General features: G+C 44.6%; 1 protein-coding gene across 1 annotated transcript in view; it reads left to right on the top strand.

Annotated features, from left to right (window-relative positions):
- Zfhx3 (zinc finger homeobox 3) overlaps nucleotides 1-9,787 on the top strand; it is a 246,422-nt gene extending 236,635 nt beyond the window's left edge. Inside the window, exons 10-11 of the mRNA XM_023709185.1 lie at nucleotides 1-3,283; nucleotides 7,202-9,787. The exon at nucleotides 1-3,283 is cut by the window's left edge and continues 1 nt beyond it. Of these exons, the coding sequence (XP_023564953.1) occupies nucleotides 1-3,283; nucleotides 7,202-8,994 (5,076 nt within the window). The 3' untranslated portion in view covers nucleotides 8,995-9,787. The remainder of the gene's footprint in view (nucleotides 3,284-7,201) is intronic.
- Nucleotides 9,788-19,820: the final 10,033 nt, after the last annotated feature.

The raw sequence follows: 19,820 nt of genomic DNA, 5'->3' as shown, positions 1-19,820 counted from the left end.
CCCCCACCCCCGCTTCCCGCAGCGCCCCCTCAGCCAGCCTCCGCCCCGGCCATCCCTGCGTCAGCCCCGCCTATCACTTCACCAACCATCGCACCAGCCCAGCCTTCCGTGCCACTCACCCAGCTCTCTATGCCGATGGAGCTGCCCATCTTCTCCCCACTGATGATGCAGACCATGCCACTGCAGACTTTGCCGGCTCAGCTGCCCCCTCAGCTCGGCCCTGTGGAGCCTCTGCCCGCAGACCTGGCTCAGCTCTATCAGCATCAGCTCAATCCAACCCTGCTCCAGCAGCAGAACAAGAGGCCTCGCACCAGAATCACGGATGACCAGCTCCGAGTGCTCCGGCAGTATTTCGACATTAACAATTCCCCCAGTGAAGAACAGATCAAAGAGATGGCCGACAAGTCCGGGCTGCCCCAGAAGGTGATCAAGCACTGGTTCAGGAACACTCTCTTCAAAGAGCGGCAGCGTAACAAGGACTCACCTTACAACTTCAGCAATCCCCCCATCACCAGCCTGGAGGAGCTCAAGATTGACTCTCGGCCTCCTTCCCCAGAGCCTCAAAAGCAGGAGTACTGGGGAAGCAAGAGATCATCAAGAACAAGGTTCACTGACTACCAACTTCGAGTCCTCCAGGACTTCTTTGATGCCAATGCTTACCCAAAGGATGATGAATTTGAGCAACTCTCTAACTTACTGAACCTTCCAACCCGAGTCATTGTGGTGTGGTTCCAGAATGCCCGACAGAAGGCCAGGAAAAATTATGAGAATCAGGGAGAGGGCAAAGATGGAGAGCGGCGTGAGCTTACAAATGACAGGTATATTCGAACAAGCAACTTGAACTACCAGTGCAAAAAGTGCAGTCTGGTGTTTCAGCGCATCTTTGATCTCATCAAGCACCAGAAGAAGCTGTGCTATAAGGATGAGGATGAGGAAGGCCAGGAGGACAGCCAGAATGAGGACTCCCTGGATGCCATGGAGATCCTCACACCAACCAGCTCCTCTTGTAGTACCCCGATGCCTTCTCAGGCTTACAGTGCCCCAGTACCATCAGCCAATCCAGCTCCCTCTGCCTTCCTGCAGCTCACAGCAGAGGCCGACGAGCTGGCCACCTTTAATTCAAAAACAGAAGCAAGTGATGAGAAACCAAAGCAAGCCGAACCTCCCAGTGCTCAGCCAAACCAAACCCAAGAAAAGCAAGGACAACCAAAGCTGGAGCTTCAGCCACAAGACCATCCTGAACAGAAGACAACCGTGCCCCAGCCAAAGCTCCCTCAGCTGGCTGCCCCTCCTTCCTTAGCACAGCCTCCTCCACAGGCACCTCCTCCTCAGTGCCCCTTGCCTCAGTCGAGCCCCAGTCCCTCTCAGCTCTCCCATCTGCCCCTCAAACCTCTCCACACATCAACGCCTCAACAACTGGCCAACTTACCTCCTCAGCTCATCCCCTACCAGTGTGACCAGTGTAAGTTGGCATTTCCATCGTTTGAGCACTGGCAAGAGCATCAGCAGCTTCACTTCTTGAGTGCGCAGAACCAGTTCATCCACCCACAGTTCCTGGACAGGTCACTGGACATGCCTTTCATGCTGTTCGACCCCAGTAACCCCCTCCTGGCCAGCCAGCTGCTCTCTGGAGCCATACCTCAGATTCCAGCAAGTTCTGCCACTTCGCCCTCCACACCAACCTCCACGATGAACACTCTGAAGAGGAAGTTGGAGGAAAAGGCCAGTGCAAGCCCTGGTGAAAATGACAGCGGCACAGGAGGAGAAGAGCCTCAGAGAGACAAACGTTTGAGGACAACTATTACACCAGAGCAGCTGGAAATTCTGTACCAAAAGTATCTGCTGGACTCCAACCCAACTCGAAAGATGCTGGATCACATTGCGCATGAGGTGGGTTTGAAGAAACGTGTGGTGCAAGTCTGGTTTCAGAACACTCGAGCTCGGGAGCGGAAAGGACAGTTCCGGGCTGTGGGCCCAGCGCAGGCCCACAGGAGATGCCCTTTTTGCAGAGCGCTTTTCAAAGCCAAGACTGCCCTCGAGGCTCATATCCGGTCTCGTCACTGGCACGAAGCCAAGAGAGCTGGCTATAACCTAACTCTGTCAGCGATGCTCTTAGACTGTGATGGTGGGCTCCAGATGAAAGGAGATATTTTTGATGGAACTAGCTTTTCCCACCTTCCCCCAAGCAGTAGTGATGGTCAGGGTGTCCCCTTGTCACCTGTGAGTAAAACCATGGAGTTGTCTCCCAGAACTCTTCTCAGCCCTTCCTCCATCAAAGTGGAAGGGATCGAAGACTTTGAAAGCCCTTCCATGTCCTCAGTTAATCTAAACTTTGACCAAACTAAGCTGGACAACGATGACTGTTCCTCTGTCAACACGGCAATCACAGACACCACGACAGGAGATGAGGGCAATGCGGATAATGACAGTGCGACGGGAATAGCAACTGAAACCAAATCTTCTGCGCCTAGTGAAGGACTGACCAAAGCAGCCATGATGGCAATGTCTGAGTATGAAGATCGGTTGTCATCCGGCCTGGTCAGCCCAGCCCCAAGCTTTTATAGCAAGGAATATGACAACGAAGGCACAGTGGACTACAGTGAAACCTCAAGTCTTGCAGACCCCTGTTCCCCAAGTCCTGGTGCGAGTGGGTCTGCAGGCAAATCTGGTGACAGTGGGGATCGGCCTGGGCAGAAACGTTTTCGCACTCAGATGACCAATCTGCAGCTGAAGGTCCTCAAGTCATGCTTTAATGACTATAGGACACCCACTATGCTAGAGTGTGAGGTCCTGGGCAATGACATTGGACTGCCAAAGAGAGTCGTTCAGGTCTGGTTTCAGAATGCCCGGGCAAAAGAAAAGAAGTCCAAGTTAAGCATGGCCAAGCATTTTGGTATAAACCAAACGAGTTATGAGGGACCCAAAACAGAGTGCACTTTGTGTGGCATCAAGTACAGCGCTCGGCTGTCTGTACGTGACCATATCTTTTCCCAACAGCATATCTCCAAAGTTAAAGACACCATTGGAAGCCAGTTGGACAAGGAGAAAGAGTACTTTGACCCAGCCACTGTACGTCAGTTGATGGCTCAACAAGAGCTGGACCGGATTAAAAAGGCCAATGAGGTCCTTGGACTGGCAGCTCAGCAGCAGGGGATGTTTGACAACACCCCTCTGCAGGCTCTGAACCTTCCCGCAGCGTATCCTGCGCTCCAGGGCATTCCTCCTGTGTTGCTCCCAGGCCTCAACAGCCCCTCCTTGCCAGGCTTTACTCCATCCAACACAGGTGGGTTCTGCTCTAGGTGAATGTTGTCAAGTGCAGTGAGAGTTTTGTTATGTGGTTTCCATCTAAACTCACCAAGTGCCCGACAGACAGGAAGCTTCCTTCTGGTTCTGTGAAAACAAGACTGCAGTTCCCTTCTGCCTGTCCTTTCCAGTGCCAATGTGTATATGGTGGGTTTTGTTCTGTGTTTCCTTTCTAGTCCACAGATGGGTACTCCTGATTGATACAGTCTTCTCTGGAACCACTCTTGTGCCCTGTATTCAGTACTACAACCAGGGTATGTGGTATAGGGGAAAACCTGGCATATTTCTAGGAAATTTTTAAGAAGTTCCCATTGTAGACCTTGCCTTTCATTTATCCTGGAAAGGTCAATCCCTTTATATTTGTTGCCAGGTTTTACCCTACAGAGAGAATTTAAAAGAGAATTGAAATCAGTTATTTGTTGTCACCCAGGGTCCATGCATCTTCTTTTAGAGAGCAGTATTGACACATCTGCTGTCAGAAAGAAGGTCTTATGTAGCTCCTTACTTCTGGAGTTCTCTTCTAGCCAGAACAACAGTGCTTATGTTAGTTTTTAAAGAAACTGCCTTTCTGCTTGAATGCACTGACCAGAAGTCATGTTTTACGCAGTGTGGTTCTTAGTTTGGACATATTTGTGTTAGTCATCCAGAAGTTCTAACGTGTGCTTTGGGGCTCAAGAGTTACCCCTCTAGTTTCTTTTTCCTCACTCCCAGCCATGTAAAATCAATAATACTTGATACTTGTATATTCCATGTCAATAGGGAGTTTTGCAGTTCTTCTTATAGACTTCTTGTTTCTCCTCTGTGCTCACCCATCTTCTCTGGATCCAGCTGTCTTTCCTACATTGGGCCTTCCCCTCCAGGGTCCTGGGAGGATTAATCACACACCAGCAAGTAGCCCCTCAAAACTATCAGTGCTGACCTGTACATGCTCACTGAAGGGGATCCCCTCAGAGTGTCCCATGGCCTTCAGAATGTGTCCCTGTTTCCAAGGGCTGAAGCTGCTCTTAGTTTCTGGGTGAATTAATGGCAAGTTTTATAGTGTTATAAGCCTACTGAATTCCTGGTTTCAGTTTTGTATCCAAAGAGAATAAGGAGAAAAAGAATGATGCTAAAGCCAGCTAGACATAAGCCAAGAAGTACTCCAGGAAGAGTGGCCAGACATGGAATTATCCTTGCATCCCAGGGCCTTAGAACTCCCAACATATCATAATAATGTGGGAAAAAGTAGAATCAGAATGTCTGATCTATTCCCCTTGTTTTACAGATGAGAAAACTGAGGCCCAGAGAGGTCAAGACCATTCAGCAAGCTAGGGTGGGAGCCAGAGCTCCTGCCCAGGCCTCCGGGCTCCCAGTGCTATGTGCTCCTTCCACAACACCCAATATGAGCCAGTCAGTCAACAGGTATATGTTTAGTGCTACTGAGGTTCTGACCACGTAAAGTGGACTCAAGATAGAAAACTGCTCTTACTCATTCGAGGTAGCCAGGTGTGCCCCACTTAAGACCCCTTACCCTACCATAGTTCTCAAGAGCACTGGATCTGGACTGGGAGGGAAGGAACTGGTGTTAATTACGTGTCAGCTCCATGTTAGGTCTTCCTGTATGCTCTTGGATGGAACCTCTACAAGTATCTGTTGTGGCAAGTTGAGGTTTCAGGAGGTCAGCTAGTGGACCCAAGGCCATCTATCGGGTTTTGTCAGGCGTTATCCACACAGGGGCAGTCTGACTCCAGAGTACGGGGCCAAGACACAGGCTGATGAAGCACCTTACTCGGTTCTGCTCTCACCAAGCAAAAACGACAAGAGCAAGAACCACTGGGAAAGTGTATTAAGCTCCTGTTTGTGGTGCAGTCTGTACAGCACTTGCTACCGTAGGGGTCTAGCAAATCTTGTAAAGATGTCTCTTTTATGGACCTCAGTTCAGCACGCACCAAGTTAGTTCAAGGCTCTCACCTGAATTTTTCTCTTAAATGCTCAAAGCAACAGGTTTGGGGAAAGATCTTTTGACTTTGGCCCCAAATCTAAAATGTAAGACAGCTCATTGCCTGGTGGCAGACAGACAGAGCCATGTTCCATGTTCAAGATTTATTATCTACTCTGTCTCTGCCTCATTTGAGCCAATTTAACCAAGCTGTCGAATTTTTTTAATATAGTCAGTTACATTATCTCCTCTGGACCGGTCTTTGATGTGCATTGAAGACATTGGCTGGGGTGCTTTCAGCAGTCCCTCTCTGCTGCTTTGGCGCAGTACTTGCTGTGACGCTGAGCGGAGCTGCTTCCTTGCCACCAGTGTTAGCAGGTGTTTTCCTGGAACTGGCAGCTGGAAGCAACTTTTGTCTTTTAACCGCAATATGAGGGTTATGAGAATGCAGTGAATATTGTACTGTTCTGATTGGAAATCAACATAGTCTTCACCCAGGTCTGGGAGGGAAGAGTGGCCAGACATGGAATTCTAGGTGGTTGTTGTTGTTGTTGTTTTGGTGGTTGTTGTTTTTTATTTATTTTTTCCTTCTCATGAGGAGTGTGTCATGCTATGAGCTCTCTATCCCAGTTTTCTGATCCTGTTGAAATATCAAGAGGCTACGTGATTGAGATTTTATTTTACATTTTCCTGCCCTCTGAAGTGAACTGTGTGTGGAGTGTTTGGGGTGTGGTGGATGTAGAGGTGCTCTGAGGGCTGTTGCTCGTGTGTCCCCTTACCTGTTCTTACATCCTCCAGCACACTCGGCCTTTCCCTGCCCATGCTGTCCTTCCTCAACACTGTGCTGGTCCTAACACACCTGAGGCTTGGTGTAGCGGCAGAGGCAGCAGCAGCCCCGCAGCTGCAGACTTGATCCAGAAGATACCTGTGTGCCAGGAAGGCCATCAGGCTCTGCGGGGGTGGGGTGGTGAATGCTACGCAGGTAGCAGTGGATTAGGGATGAGCATGACTGAGGATGGGGCCTGGCGACATGGTCAGAGACAGAGACCTCTGGGAGCCATATTCTGTGGTGCCCTAAGAGAGGCTCTGCTATCTTAGGAATTGTCAGGGCCAGCATTTGGGCTGTTTATTTCTGATGCTGCTTTTCTCCTCTTGCTCTGGCTTGTTTCTCAGGCATCTGCAGGCCTTTGGTCCTCGTATGTATCATTCATAGGCGCAGGAGGGGGCAGTAGTCTTATTCAACAGAGTTGTCAGAGCGGGTTAACTGAGGGGAGGTACTGGAGCAGTGTTCTCTGAATGAGTTGTTTAAATTTTTCAAGGCCCATCTTCCACACTTCCCCATTCATTCCTTTTTCTCTGTCCTGGTCAGAGAGGAAGAACTCGCCTCGAGCCCATTTTGTTTGTTCCTGTGGCCTTGGGGGCCTTAGCAGTTTTCTTGCTTTGGCTTTGTTTTCCAAACCACTTCTGGTGGGCTCTCAGGACTGTATTCTTTCTTTCTTTCTTTTTCTTTTTTTTTTTCTTTTTTTGACAGAACCAGGGATTGAACTTGGGCCCTCACGCTTGCCAGGGAAGCATTTATTCCACTGAGCCATCTCCCCAGCCCCAGGACAATATTATTTCTGCGGCACTTCAAGGGAGGCCTTTGGCTCAAAAATGTTTGAGCTGGAAACAGCCAGTATGGGGGCCCCAGACTCATTGTGTGGGTCAGAGTGCAAGGCATCTGGGAGTGTGTGGCAAGGAGACTATGTATTGAGAAACATGGCATGCTGGGTAGGAAGGTCCTGGATGCTGTTACGGCAGAGGGTGGTGGGCGAGCTGACCCAGGACTGGTTCTTGATTTAAAGACATTGGTTTTGAGAAGATCCTTCAAGTTTAAACCTTGGCATTTAAGACGTAATGCCAGTGACACAGGTAAAAATTTGGAATTTCAGCCTTACCATCTTAGACTGATTTCTCTTTGTGTCTCTCTATTCCTTGCAGCTTTAACGTCTCCTAAACCGAACTTGATGGGTCTGCCCGGCACAACAGTTCCTTCCCCTGGCCTCCCCACATCTGGATTACCAAATAAGCCGTCCTCAGCGTCACTGAGCTCCCCGACCCCAGCACAAGCCACAATGGCGTTGGCCCCTCAGCAGCACCCCCAACCCCAGCAGCAGCAGCAGCAGCAGCAGCAGCAGCAACAGCAGCAGCCGCCACCGCCACCACAGGTGCAGCAGCCTCCCCCACCTCCAGCAGCCCAGCCGCCACCCACACCACAGCTTCCACCTCAACAGCCACGCAAAGACAGTGAGAAAGTAAAGGAGAAGGAAAAGGCACACAAAGGAAAAGGTGAACCCCTGCCTGTCCCCAAGAAGGAGAAAGGAGAGGCCCCTACAGCGGCTGCAGCCACCATCTCAGCCCCACTGCCCTCTATGGAGTATGCAGTGGACCCTGCCCAGCTGCAGGCCCTGCAGGCAGCCTTGACTTCAGACCCCACAGCATTGCTCACGAGCCAGTTCCTTCCTTACTTTGTACCAGGCTTTTCTCCTTACTACGCCCCCCAGATCCCTGGCGCCCTGCAGAGTGGGTACCTGCAGCCTATGTATGGCATGGAAGGCCTATTCCCCTACAGCCCTGCACTGTCGCAGGCCCTGATGGGGCTGTCCCCGGGCTCCCTACTGCAGCAGTACCAGCAATACCAGCAGAGTCTGCAGGAGGCCATCCAGCAGCAGCAGCAGCGGCAACTACAGCAGCAGCAGCAGCAGCAGCAGCAGCAGCAGCAGCAGCAGCAGCAGCAGCAGCAGCAGCAGCAGCAGCAGCAGCAACAGCAGCAGCAGCAGCAGCAGCAGCAGCAGCAGCAGCAGCAGCAACAGCAGCAGCAGCAGCAGCAGCGGCAGCCCAAAGCAAGCCAAACCCCAGTCCCCCAGGGGGCTGCTTCCCCAGACAAAGACCCTGCCAAAGAATCCCCCAAACCAGAAGAGCAGAAAAACGCCCCCCGTGAGGTGTCCCCCCTCCTGCCGAAACCCCCTGAAGAGCCAGAAGCAGAAAGCAAAAGTGCGGACTCCCTCTACGACCCCTTCATTGTTCCAAAGGTGCAGTACAAGTTGGTCTGCCGCAAGTGCCAGGCGGGCTTCGGCGACGAGGAGGCGGCGAGGAGCCACCTGAAGTCCCTCTGCTTCTTCGGCCAGTCTGTGGCGAACCTGCAAGAGATGGTGCTTCACGTCCCCACCGGCAGCGGTGGTGGTGGCGGCGGCGGCGGCTCATACCACTGCCTGGCGTGCGAGAGCGCGCTGTGTGGGGAGGAAGCTCTGAGTCAACATCTCGAGTCGGCCTTGCACAAACACAGAACAATCACGAGAGCAGCAAGAAACGCCAAAGAGCACCCTAGTTTATTACCTCACTCTGCCTGCTTCCCCGATCCTAGCACCGCATCTACCTCGCAGTCTGCCGCTCGCTCAAACGACAGTCCCCCTCCCCCGTCGGCCGCCGCCCCCCCCTCGTCCGCTTCCCCCCACGCCTCCAGGAAGTCTTGGCCGCAGGTGGTCTCCCGGGCTTCGGCAGCGAAGCCCCCTTCTTTTCCTCCTCTCTCCTCATCTTCAACGGTTACCTCAAGTTCATGCAGCACCTCAGGGGTTCAGCCCTCGATGCCAACAGACGAGTATTCGGAGTCGTCTGACACGGATCTCAGCCAAAAGTCCGACGGACCGGCGAGCCCGGTGGAGGGGTCCAAAGACCCCAGCTGCCCCAAGGACAGTGGTCTGACCAGTGTAGGAACGGACACCTTCAGATTGTAAGCTTTGAAGATGAACAGTACAAACAAATGAATTTAAATAAAAAATTAATAACAAACCAATTTCAAAAATAGACTAACTGCAATTCCAAAGCTTCTAACCAAAAAATCAAAAAACAAACAAAAAACAAAAAACAAAAAAAAAAAAAAGAAAAAAAAAAAAAAAAAAAAAAGCGTGGGTTGTTTTCCCATATACCTATCTATGCCGGTGATTTTACATTGTCTTTTTTTTTTTCCTTCTTCTTCTTTTAATATTTAAAAAACAAAAACCCTAACCCTGTTACATTGTGTCCTTTTGAAGGTACTATTGGTCTGGGAAACACACGTCCACAGGGCCTCCCTAATGTCTTTGGAGCTTAAACCCCTTGTATATTTCCCCCTTTTCAATAAATGCCCCACCGTGATAGCACAGAGGAGCCCGGCATGCACTGTATGGGAAAGCAGTCCACCTTGTTACAGTTTTAAATTTCTTGCTGTCTTAGCATTCAGATACCAATGGCTTGCTAAAAGAAAAAAAAAAAAAAAGAAATGTAATGTCTTTTTATTCTCAGGTCAATCGCTCACACTTTGTTCTGTTTTCAGAATCATTGTTTTATATATATTATTTTTTTCAGGTTTTCTTTTTGTTGTTGTTGTTCCAGAAAAGATTTTTTTTGTTGTTGTTTTAATTTAAAAATGGGCAGAAAGTATTCGAGAAAAACAATGTGAACTGCTTTAGCTTTCTGGGGATTTTTAAGGATAGCTTTTCTGCTGAAGCCAATTGCAAGGGGAAAAGTTAAAACACTCCCACTTTCAGAGAAAAAAAAACCCACATACACAAAGAGTGTTGAGGACTTGTAGCTTAAAAAATAATAAGTTTTAAAAACTGACTTTATGTATTTATGATAGGTATGACCATTTTTGGTGTTGAGTAGATTGTTGCATTGGAAATGAACTGAAGCAGTATGGTAGATTTAAAAGGAAAAAAAAAAACCCTTTTGTGTACATTTAGCTTTTTGTATGGTCCAGCTGACAGCTCCTCATTTGATGTTGTCTTGTTCATTCCTAGCAGATAGATTGCAATCTGTTGATTTGCCTAAGCATTTCTCTCCTTTGTCCCTTAATTCCGCTTCCTCTCTTCCTCTTCCCAGTTCCCATCCTATAATCTCCCACTTAGGTAGCTGCCTTCATTTCTTAGAGGGTGGCGGCAGAATTATTTTATAAAACTCTAGAAAATTTCAAAGGATTCTAGGGGTCATTAGGATCCTCACAGATTATTTTTGGTTGGGGAGTTGAAACTTTTGAAAGGCATATAATTCTAGTGACCTATGTCTTGATAGCCTTGTGCATTTAGTTTTTATTTATCTTTCCTTTGGCTTTTCTTTACACCCCTCTTCCTTCTTGTCTGGTCGATGCTTTGAATATTCTTTTCCTGACTAAAGCATTTGTTTCAGTTTGTGTAACTGAGCTATGTGCTTTTCTTTCTAAAGTTTTTGGTTAGGAGTTTGGTTTTTCTGTTTTTGTGTTTTTTTTCTTTCCTCTCTCAGAAAAAAAAGAAATTTCATGCTTTAAATAAAATCCAAAGACACACCCTTTCACTGCTGATGCAGAAAAAAGGGAAAGGGTTCTTGTTACTTGAGAATTTGTTTCTGATTTAAACCAACAAGACTTAGTTTAATAAAAGAAAGAATAAAACACGATTCCCAGGTGATTAGGTGCTTCTTCTGGAAGCAGAGAGGCAACTGTTAATGACAATTCCATATACCAAAAGACACATTTTTACTTCAAAGTTTTGTCCTGTGTTAGGCAGTCTGAGCAGCGAGGGTTCCAGAGCGCAGCCAACAAAGCAGATAGCAATGAACAGAAAGCAAAAAAGGAAATCGCATGTGAGGCGCCTGTATTTATGTTAATATCCATATTCCTGTAACACAACACAACAACACACCCTTTTTTTATCTTAAAAAAAAAAGTCTGAATTTTGAAAACTTTGTGCTGCTAAACTGTAGGTGTTGGAGACAAATACTTTGCTGTTCCACTTTCATAGCTAAACATCAACAGACACAATCTCCCCATATCCCCAAAGTGTGAAATCTTTCTCCCCTTTATTCTCTTCCTTATGTTTCAAAAGGGAACTTTGAAGACTGTGAGTGCCAGTTCCGCTGGTCACCTTTCGGCTTCTTTCCCCAGTGCTGAAGCCACTCATCGACTTTGCAGAAGACTGGAGCATTCCAAGATCTGAAAATGGAGGTTTTTTCCTTTGTTCTTTTTTTTTTTTCTTTTTTAGCCAGGACTATTTGTATGAATTTGTTTTTAGTTAAAGAGTAGATCCTGAACTGTTGTACATATTTCTAACTAGGCTGATGCACAGTGCAAATTCTTTTTAATTTTTTTAAGTAGAAATACTAAAGAATACCATCTTAACTCTTCATATCAGTATCCAGTTGTAGCATAAAGTGTCAAAAACAAGTTACACAAAACATTTGCTGTTTTAACAAGCTGTTTCTTTTTAAGAGGAATTCTTGTATTTCTCCCTGTGTTTGAGATGAACATTTTTAAATTTTAAAGTTGTACAGTTTTTTTTTTTTGCTTTCCATTATTTTATCTTGTTTGTAACTCTATGAAATATATATATATATTTTTTGCCATTTAACTGTTGTACGTTACTCTGTGTCTGTATCATAGAAAAAAAGTTGTTTTTGTTTTTGGTTCTCTATGTGATACCAGTTAACAATTTAACACTAGCTTTACCTGTCAAATTCTTCTAGGTCTTCTCTGAAAACTGTTTTTTAAAAATGATATTGCTTGGTAATAGTGCAATTTCTATCCCTCCCCTCCCCCAACTTCAAGTTCCTTTGTAATTTTGCCACCCCTTCCCCATTTTTTTTTTTTTTTTTTTTTTTGAGCTACTATGGCATCCTCCCTCTGTGAGGCAGAGTGACTGTCAGTGTTTTGTGCTGCCATGCCTTGACTGGTGGGTGTGTTTGGCAACAGGAAGGTGGCAGGGTAGATCGGCTAAGCATGCTCCCAGCCACCCACGTTCCTCAGAGGGTGCTGCGACTGCCTCAACCTGGAGTGGGTTGCACCCTTGATGTTTTCCTCCGCAGCTACACCGCCCACACATACGTTCATTCAAAAAAGAAAAAGCGGTTCTCAGCACTAACCCAGAAGTAGCAAAGTAGTCGGTGATGGTGCAGAGGAGGAGTCAGACTCAAGCCAGTCCCCTGCTTGGAGGCTGGCACCTGCCGTGGCTATGCCTGCGCCATTTGCAAAGCGTGAATTCACTACAACACTCAACTGTTTGATTGACCTCGTTTGGGGAATTCACTCCTGTCTGCTGTATAGTAGGTAGCTGAGTAGGAGATCTCAACTTACTTTTTAAATTAGTTCTTAACCTCCATTGGCACTTCATCTTTTGGCTGGTGTTTTTCATTTCATTTTTCTCAAATAATCCTAGGGTGGGTTGGTGCTAGACACTAATTCTGTTGTAGCACCAGACTGACCCACAGAATCGGGGTAACTTCATCTGTCCTTTCAAAAAGAAAGTAAAACACATACACACAGAAAAGTTTAATACATCTAGGAAGTTGTTTTGTTTTAAAAAAATTAAAAGCTATTTAAAGAGATGAATGTGGCCAAAGTTTTACACAATTGAAAATAAAGTAAAACAGACGGCATGTGTTTAAACCTGAGTTTATCAGGCATGGCAGGAAGTTGCAGGAGAGTGAGGCAATGACCCAAGCCAATGCACTTGATGTCCATATATTTTTTTTAAATAATAAATTAAATTAAAACATTTTAAATAGAAGCATAAATTGAGTTCGTTGTTTGTTGGCGCTGAGATACTGCCCACTGTGAAACAAAGCTTTGACTAGTTTTTTGTTTGTTTACTTTCTTCAGGGGGGAGGGGGGACAAGTTTGGGTAGGAAAGAAAGCATAAATGAACGTGACCCTGAGGTGAAGAGGTATATGAACAGCCTTTGCAATGTATAAAAAATAAAAAAGACAAAAAACAAAAAAAAAAAAAAATAGAGCAAGTGAAACCAAAAATGATGTTCTTGGTGTTTTTCTATAATGTAGTCTTGTTAGCTTTTTTGTTACTGTAACAATGCTGATCTCGAACTGTACCAAAATACATGGAGACTAACAGAACCACATGGAACTTTCAAACTGAAAAAAAGAAATTTGTCACAAAAACTTTGTTGTCATAGTTAAGTTGATTGTAGATGGTAATTGAATATACTCCTTTGAAATATTTCATCAAGTATGTTTCCTGCTCATTGTGATACATTAAAAAAATATGAGCAAAAGTTCTTGTCTCTGTTACCACATTTTGTGTGCGTGAGAGAAAGGTTAATGGCTGGCGAAGTAGAAATTTGAGCAGTGTCTCAAGGTTGTGTGTGCAGGAAGTACTTATTCCAAGCTATGCAGAGATGCATGTGGACGCTGGGTTTTTAGTACCTGTGTATCCTATCTTCTGGCACTCAGGAAACTCCCAAAGTGTGGGTCTTGACTGACTTCTTGGGGAATTACTGACCACATGAAACCCTAACAGCTACTAGATTTTTAATTTAACTGTGTATATGGGGAAAAATACTGACACAATTGCCCCACCTACAAGCAAGAGAAGTTTGCTCACGGTGGGAGGAAGGTATGTTCAACTTGTCTGAAGTGGGAGTTGGCTCTAAGTGTCCTTAGCAGGATACTAATGGTAAGTTGGATTAAGCAGGTGATTTGAAGATATTTACCTGGCCTAGCAAATCAGTTTTGTAAACCTTGGATAGTACAGAATTTGAGATTGACGTAGTCTGTACACCAGCACTAACATTAGTACTTCATGCAAGGATTGTTTGTTCCTCGTACACCCACCCCTCTTAAAATGGAAAAAAAAATGCCAAAATTCATTAATAACAAGTGTATCCAACATCAGGCCCAACAGCCTTTCATGCACCTTTAGTTTATAAGTCATAGCTACTTAATAATTTATAAAACTAGAGGCTAGGCTTAGATGGCATTGCTGGCTGCCTGTGTCCTTCCAAGGTCTGCAGCATCATCTGTGCTTGGGCAACAGGATCTTTTCCTTCCTATTCTGTTGGCTCAGACAGCCATTGCCAATAAAGTCTTTTTTTCATAGTTCCTGTAGTCATTCATGGAGCAGCAGTGACCCTATTAACTCAAAATCTCATACAGTTCTATAATTGGCAGAGGTCTTACTAGTACTCAGGAAAGCTGGATCTCTGGCTAGTGCTTGAACCGCTGGACCTTTCTTCGGGGTGTTCCCGAGGACTCAGATGGCCTCTGTCTCAGCATGTTTTCTTGACATAGAGTTATGTCGTTGATCTTTCTTCCCACCCCATGAAAAGGTACAGGATGATAAGACTCATTCAGAACTAAAGCCACATCTGCCTTTTGACGCGGTAATTATTTTAGGATCTGGCAGGATCACATTGAGACATTTTAAATGGAACCCGTTTAGCAGAGAGCTTTTGCTGCTGCAGCTCTTTCGAAGAAGGTGAATACAATTCAAATTCTTCCTCAGATAAATTTTCAACAAAAAATGACAAAACCTTAGCAGTGGCTGAGGCTTCATATCAGCAAATCTCTAAGTACCTAAATTACATCGGGGGAGAGCTGGGACAAAACCTAAAGCGCTATTACTGAAAAGGCATTTTTTTTTTTTTCCTTACGGGAAAATAATTCCTCCAATCTGGCTTCAATATCATGCTTATGTGGATATTAATTTTGGAATTAAATATCCCTCTCCCCATGTGAAATGACAGTATCTTGAAATGGCTGGTGTGTGTGTTAGGCAGCTGTTTCTAATTTTTGCCTTTAAAAATGTGTATAGTACCTAGTGCATGTTACAGACTAATACTCCAAATCTTATTATTAACAAGTTTAGACTTTAAGTTACAAGAGCACAAGCAGTTTAAGAGTCAAGCTGAAGGATCAGAAGTTTGCACCTGCTGTTCTGTAGCCCTCATTACAGCAGGACAGATGTGCTCGCTCTGCCTCCACATCGCTGCTGGGCTGGACCAGCCAAGGCTCTGGCAAACGTTGCAAAGAGATTAGCACCATTAGGATCATCAAAGCAAGTATGGGCCATTTTTGAAGATGTCGCACCCAGTCAGTCTGTGTTCCTTTCAATCTGTCTTCTTAAGTTTTTAAGTCATAAGAAACAAAAATATTTTCAGTTTTCCCCCTTTGTAATGATTGCAGTGTGTGTGGAAGAGATGGACAAAGAGTTTAACTAGAGTCCCATAGTAACATTACAGTGTAAACGGCTCTAAGCTCCCTTACACACTGCCACTTTCCTTCAATTCCCCGCTTAGTGCCTTCTGTTCATATGACTTGTCCAAATAGTTTGTAAAATTCCATACTTGCTTGCTTATTCCTCAAATTTGACCTAAGATGAACAGACTGGGTAGTGTTTCTCCCCAGGATTCAGGACAGTGACATAAGGAGTGGGGGGCAAAGGCCCTCCTCCCCATCCACTGTGTTCTGAGACACTGGACAAGGGTGGGTACCAGTGAGAGCTCCAGAGTGGGGTTCACATTCTGGCGCCACCATTATGACCTTGATTGTTACTTACATTTCTTGTGCTACAAAATGAGGATAAAAATATCTGCTTTATAGGGGTTTTGTGACAACACTGACTGGTATGTACTAAATGCCAAATAGCTGTTGCTATATTATCAGTAACAATTTTCCATTTTTCCTTCCCATGGGCCCCTTGGGACTGCAGTTTTCTAACTTTTGCTGTACTTTACAGAGGGTTGGGGAACAGCAGTAGTATAATTCTCATCAGACCTTTGCTGTACACTTTTTTCATTTTTTTATGTATTTGGTACAGGGTTTCACTAGGCAGCTCAGACCTGTATTGATCCTCCTGTTTTCAGCCTTCCCAGCACTGGGATTACAGATGTGCACCACCACACCCAGACTTGGTGGCAGGCTCAGCATGCCCCAGGGGCAGGGCTGGTGTGGCATATGGTACTGGGTATCAAACCCTGGTCCCTGTGCTTGCCAAAGCAGCCACTTAGTCCACTGAGCTATCTCACCGGCCCTGTACACTTATTTCCCACCTGTATATATCTCAGAGGCTATAGAAATGCTTCAGTATTTTCTGCTTCTGAGTTATGCCAGGGCTCAGTACAGGTGCCTGGATTTTAGTGTCTCAGTGCCTAGCCCAGGGATGGTGAACCTTTTAGGGCTTTCATTGATAGCAAACAGCCCTCTGCATATGTGTGCCATAGGCTCACCATCACAAGCTAGCCTGTAGTGATGGGTCTGGTCCTAAGGAGAAGATAAACTCTAGTTTGTTTCTGTTTGTTACCAGAGACATGTATCTGCTTCACTGTATTCCCCTAAAAGGTGAGCATTTAAAAGTATGAGGTTGCAACACAGAAAATGCAGCACGTTGTGACATTTCGCCCACTGCTAGTTTTAAGGTGTCCTGGGGCACAAGTTCAGAGTCAGTACCAGTAACCAGACTATGAGAATAAATGAATTGCAGATGAAGCAAAATTGAAAGGGGAGACACACAAAGGGACACCAAAAGAATTTACCTCTAAACAGAGAAGTTTAAAAAATGCTATTCTAGAAGCTAAAAAAAAAAATAAAAAAAAAAATTGGAAAAGGCAAAGGGAAGAAGGAGTAAATGTTAAATTAGCATGCAGAAAAGGTTGAATATTGTGTTTCTATCACAGCCTCTGCATATAAGAAATCATCAGTGATACCTTTTAGGAGGCTGTGGCCCTGTGTGAATTTTGTCCATTTTAAATCAGAAAAAAAAAAAGGCCAGCCAAATAGCTCAGTGGATTAAAGTGCCTGCAAGAAGGAGCAGGGGTCAGGAGTTCGATCCCCGGGCCTGCTGTGCCAGCCCCACCCTGAGGGCACGCTGAGGTGGCGATTGACACTGGGTATGGTGGTGTGTGCCTGTAATCCCAGCTCTTGGGATGCTGTGAACAGGAGAATCATTATGAGTCTGATCTAGTAGTGAGACCCTGAACACCTTGTAGACACCTCCCTAAAATACAGTAAAAAAATTAAAAAAATAAATAAATAAATCAGAAATGATCTTGGCAATCAAGTTGCTGCTATTGGGACCCGAGGGCTAGGAAGGCAAAGGAGTTTCATTTTCTCTAAGGATAACAGCCCATACACTTAGCTTTCATCCAGCCTGGAGATGGGTGTCACCATGAGGTCTCTTCGGGTCCCAGTTTGACCCTGTTTGAATAGTGGATTGGCATCCAAGTGTTGTTTTTTTTTTCTGTCCACACTTGAGAGAGCGCTCCCCTGTGGCTGTGCGTTATTGCAGTCACACATCTAATCCCATCTTTATATTTTAATGTGTTTTTCGCTAGTTTTAAGATTTTTTATTTTGTCAGTAGTTTTAGCACATCGCTATTTTATTGTGATGTACCTTGTGGGTTGTTTTATTCATATTTCATGGGTTCATGGTTTGTTGAGTTCTTGGATCTGTGGGGTATGACTCTTCACCAAAACAGGCAATTGTTTAGTCATTCTTTCTTCAAGTATATTTTTGTACCCTAGTTTTCTTACACCACTCCTACCCAGAGCTTCCAAGTAGGTAGACGTTAGTCCATGTAAGTCCACGGCCAGCTTACTCCGCGATGGCTCAGATTTTTCATTTGCTTGGCTGGCTTTGTTTTTGGTTTCTACTGTTTTTTCTTGAGTAGTTTCCAATTCTATGTCTTTAAGTGCACTAATCTTCTAATCTGTCTTTAATCATAGCCAATGTAGTTTTCATCTCAAATACAGTGTTCATCTGGAAGCTTAATTTAGGTCTTTTAAAAAATATATATATTCCATGTTTCTACTTCACTTTTCAACAGAGGGAAAACAGTCCTAATAACTTTTACTACAATTCTCTGCAAATTCTAATATATGTGTGAGTTGAGAGTTGGCTTCAGTGTAACAGTTAGTCTTCTTATAGGTTGTGTCTTCTTATCTCTTTGCATGCCTGGTAATCTTTGACTGAATACCAGATGTGAATTTTTACCATGTCGGATGTTGGATATTTTTGCATTTCTATACATTTTCTTAAGCTTTTCTTTGAGACTCACTTAAACTACTTGGAAATGGTTTTATCTCTTCAAGTTTTGTTGGGCAAGATTAGCTTAGGGTTAGGCAGTAGTGTACTATTTAGTCTAGAGCTAGCTCTTGCTCACTCCTGAAGAATGATTCTTGAGAGCTCTCCTCAAATGCCCCATGAACAGTCCATGTGTAAACATGAAGCATTATCATCTCTGACCTTTTCAATAGCTTCTCTCTTGGGCCCCCAAGAGTTTCCTCAGATACAATGCTAAATATGGGAGATTTCTCGCCCTCACCTGGTACTGTTATTCTACAAATCCTAGCTGCTTCGATCTCTCAGACTCAGCTTTCTCCTCTTGGCTGACTTAGGTTCCTTGCCAGGTTTGATGCCTGGGGACCCTCAAGACAATAAAGTGGGACTCTGAGAGGCCTCACCGTGTTTGTTTCTCATCTCAGTGTGCATTGTCTTTCACTAAGTGAAGCTATAAAGTGCCTCAAAAATCATTCCTTCACATATTTTTTCCTGTAGTTTCAGTTGGGAAAGTACCTCTGGTTTTTATTACTCTATCTCAGCTGGAAGCAGACATCAAATTTATTTTTAAGATAGATGTGGTAAGAATCCTGCCTACCCTTTCAAAGTAATGCCAACACTTATGAAGGTTCCAATTAACACAGGAGCCTGGCTTCCCAGCAGATTTCTTTGGACATGATACTGTGCTGACTGATACCATAAGATTAAGGGTTGCAACTAATCCATTCTTTTGTTTACACTGCTCAGAAGTAATAGAAATAGGTAAATGTATGAATTTATCCAGCTACTTTTCTGCTTTATGTACTCACCATGCCACATGGAGTGGGGAAAAAGATACTTCTTAGGTTTTGAAAAAAGCCAGCATGTAGAAGCTAACACTAAAACACTGACACTAAAACTACCTCAACTCCTCCCCCCCTTAACTACAGGGGTTTTCATAAGTTAGTAACACCTTTTTATTTAAACAATTTCATTTCAGTATCTTCCTTCACACGGGTGATTTTTCAGACTAAATATGGCTTAAAGAAATCCATGGATTTGAGATGAATTCATGCACAGAGCAATAAAGGAGAATAATAAAAACTAGGATCTGGCAGACATGAGTCACTTTTGCTAAACCTGAATTCTGTCTTGTGTTTATTTTGGTTCCTACTCATATTCTGCAAGAAGAGGGGTCAGGTGAACCCAAGAAGAGGGAAACCCTAAAATAGCTAACAAGTACTGAGAAGAATTGAGACACCTCTACTGAAACACCTGGGAGAGTATCAACATTTTTCAAATAAAGGGTTAGAAAGCAAAGTTTCTCTAGTAAGAGCTAAAGGGGATAGAAGTGAAATTCCCTTACGGATAAAACTCTACAATAAAGAAAAACAGCAAGACAGTAGAATTCAAATTGAGTAAGTCAGTAATAAAGACTAAAGAAGGAGATAGAGCCTGCATGTGTGTGCTTGTGTATGTACATGTGTTTGTACACTCAGATAAAACTGAGATGGGAAAAGACCAAGCATTCTGCGTATACGGCCATATTTTTAATATTAATATTTCATAAAAACTGTCTTGAAATTAAGTCATCTTGACTCATCCATTCCTCTTAAAACTTCAGGAAAATTAATTCTGTATGAAAATGATCAACAGGAAAGGATTGTGGCCAAATTCAATGGAGCAATATTCATTTTTAAAAATGGTAAAGAAACAACCAAGATGCCCATCACCTGAGGAATGGATGAAAAAGATGTGGTATTTTTATACAATGGAGTATTACT

This window comes from Octodon degus, unplaced genomic scaffold, assembly GCF_000260255.1.
Source record: "Octodon degus isolate 3935 unplaced genomic scaffold, OctDeg1.0 scaffold00011, whole genome shotgun sequence".
NCBI lineage: Eukaryota > Metazoa > Chordata > Mammalia > Rodentia > Octodontidae > Octodon > Octodon degus.
Note: the sequence above shows the minus strand (reverse complement) of the source record. Positions and strands in the feature narration are given on the sequence as shown.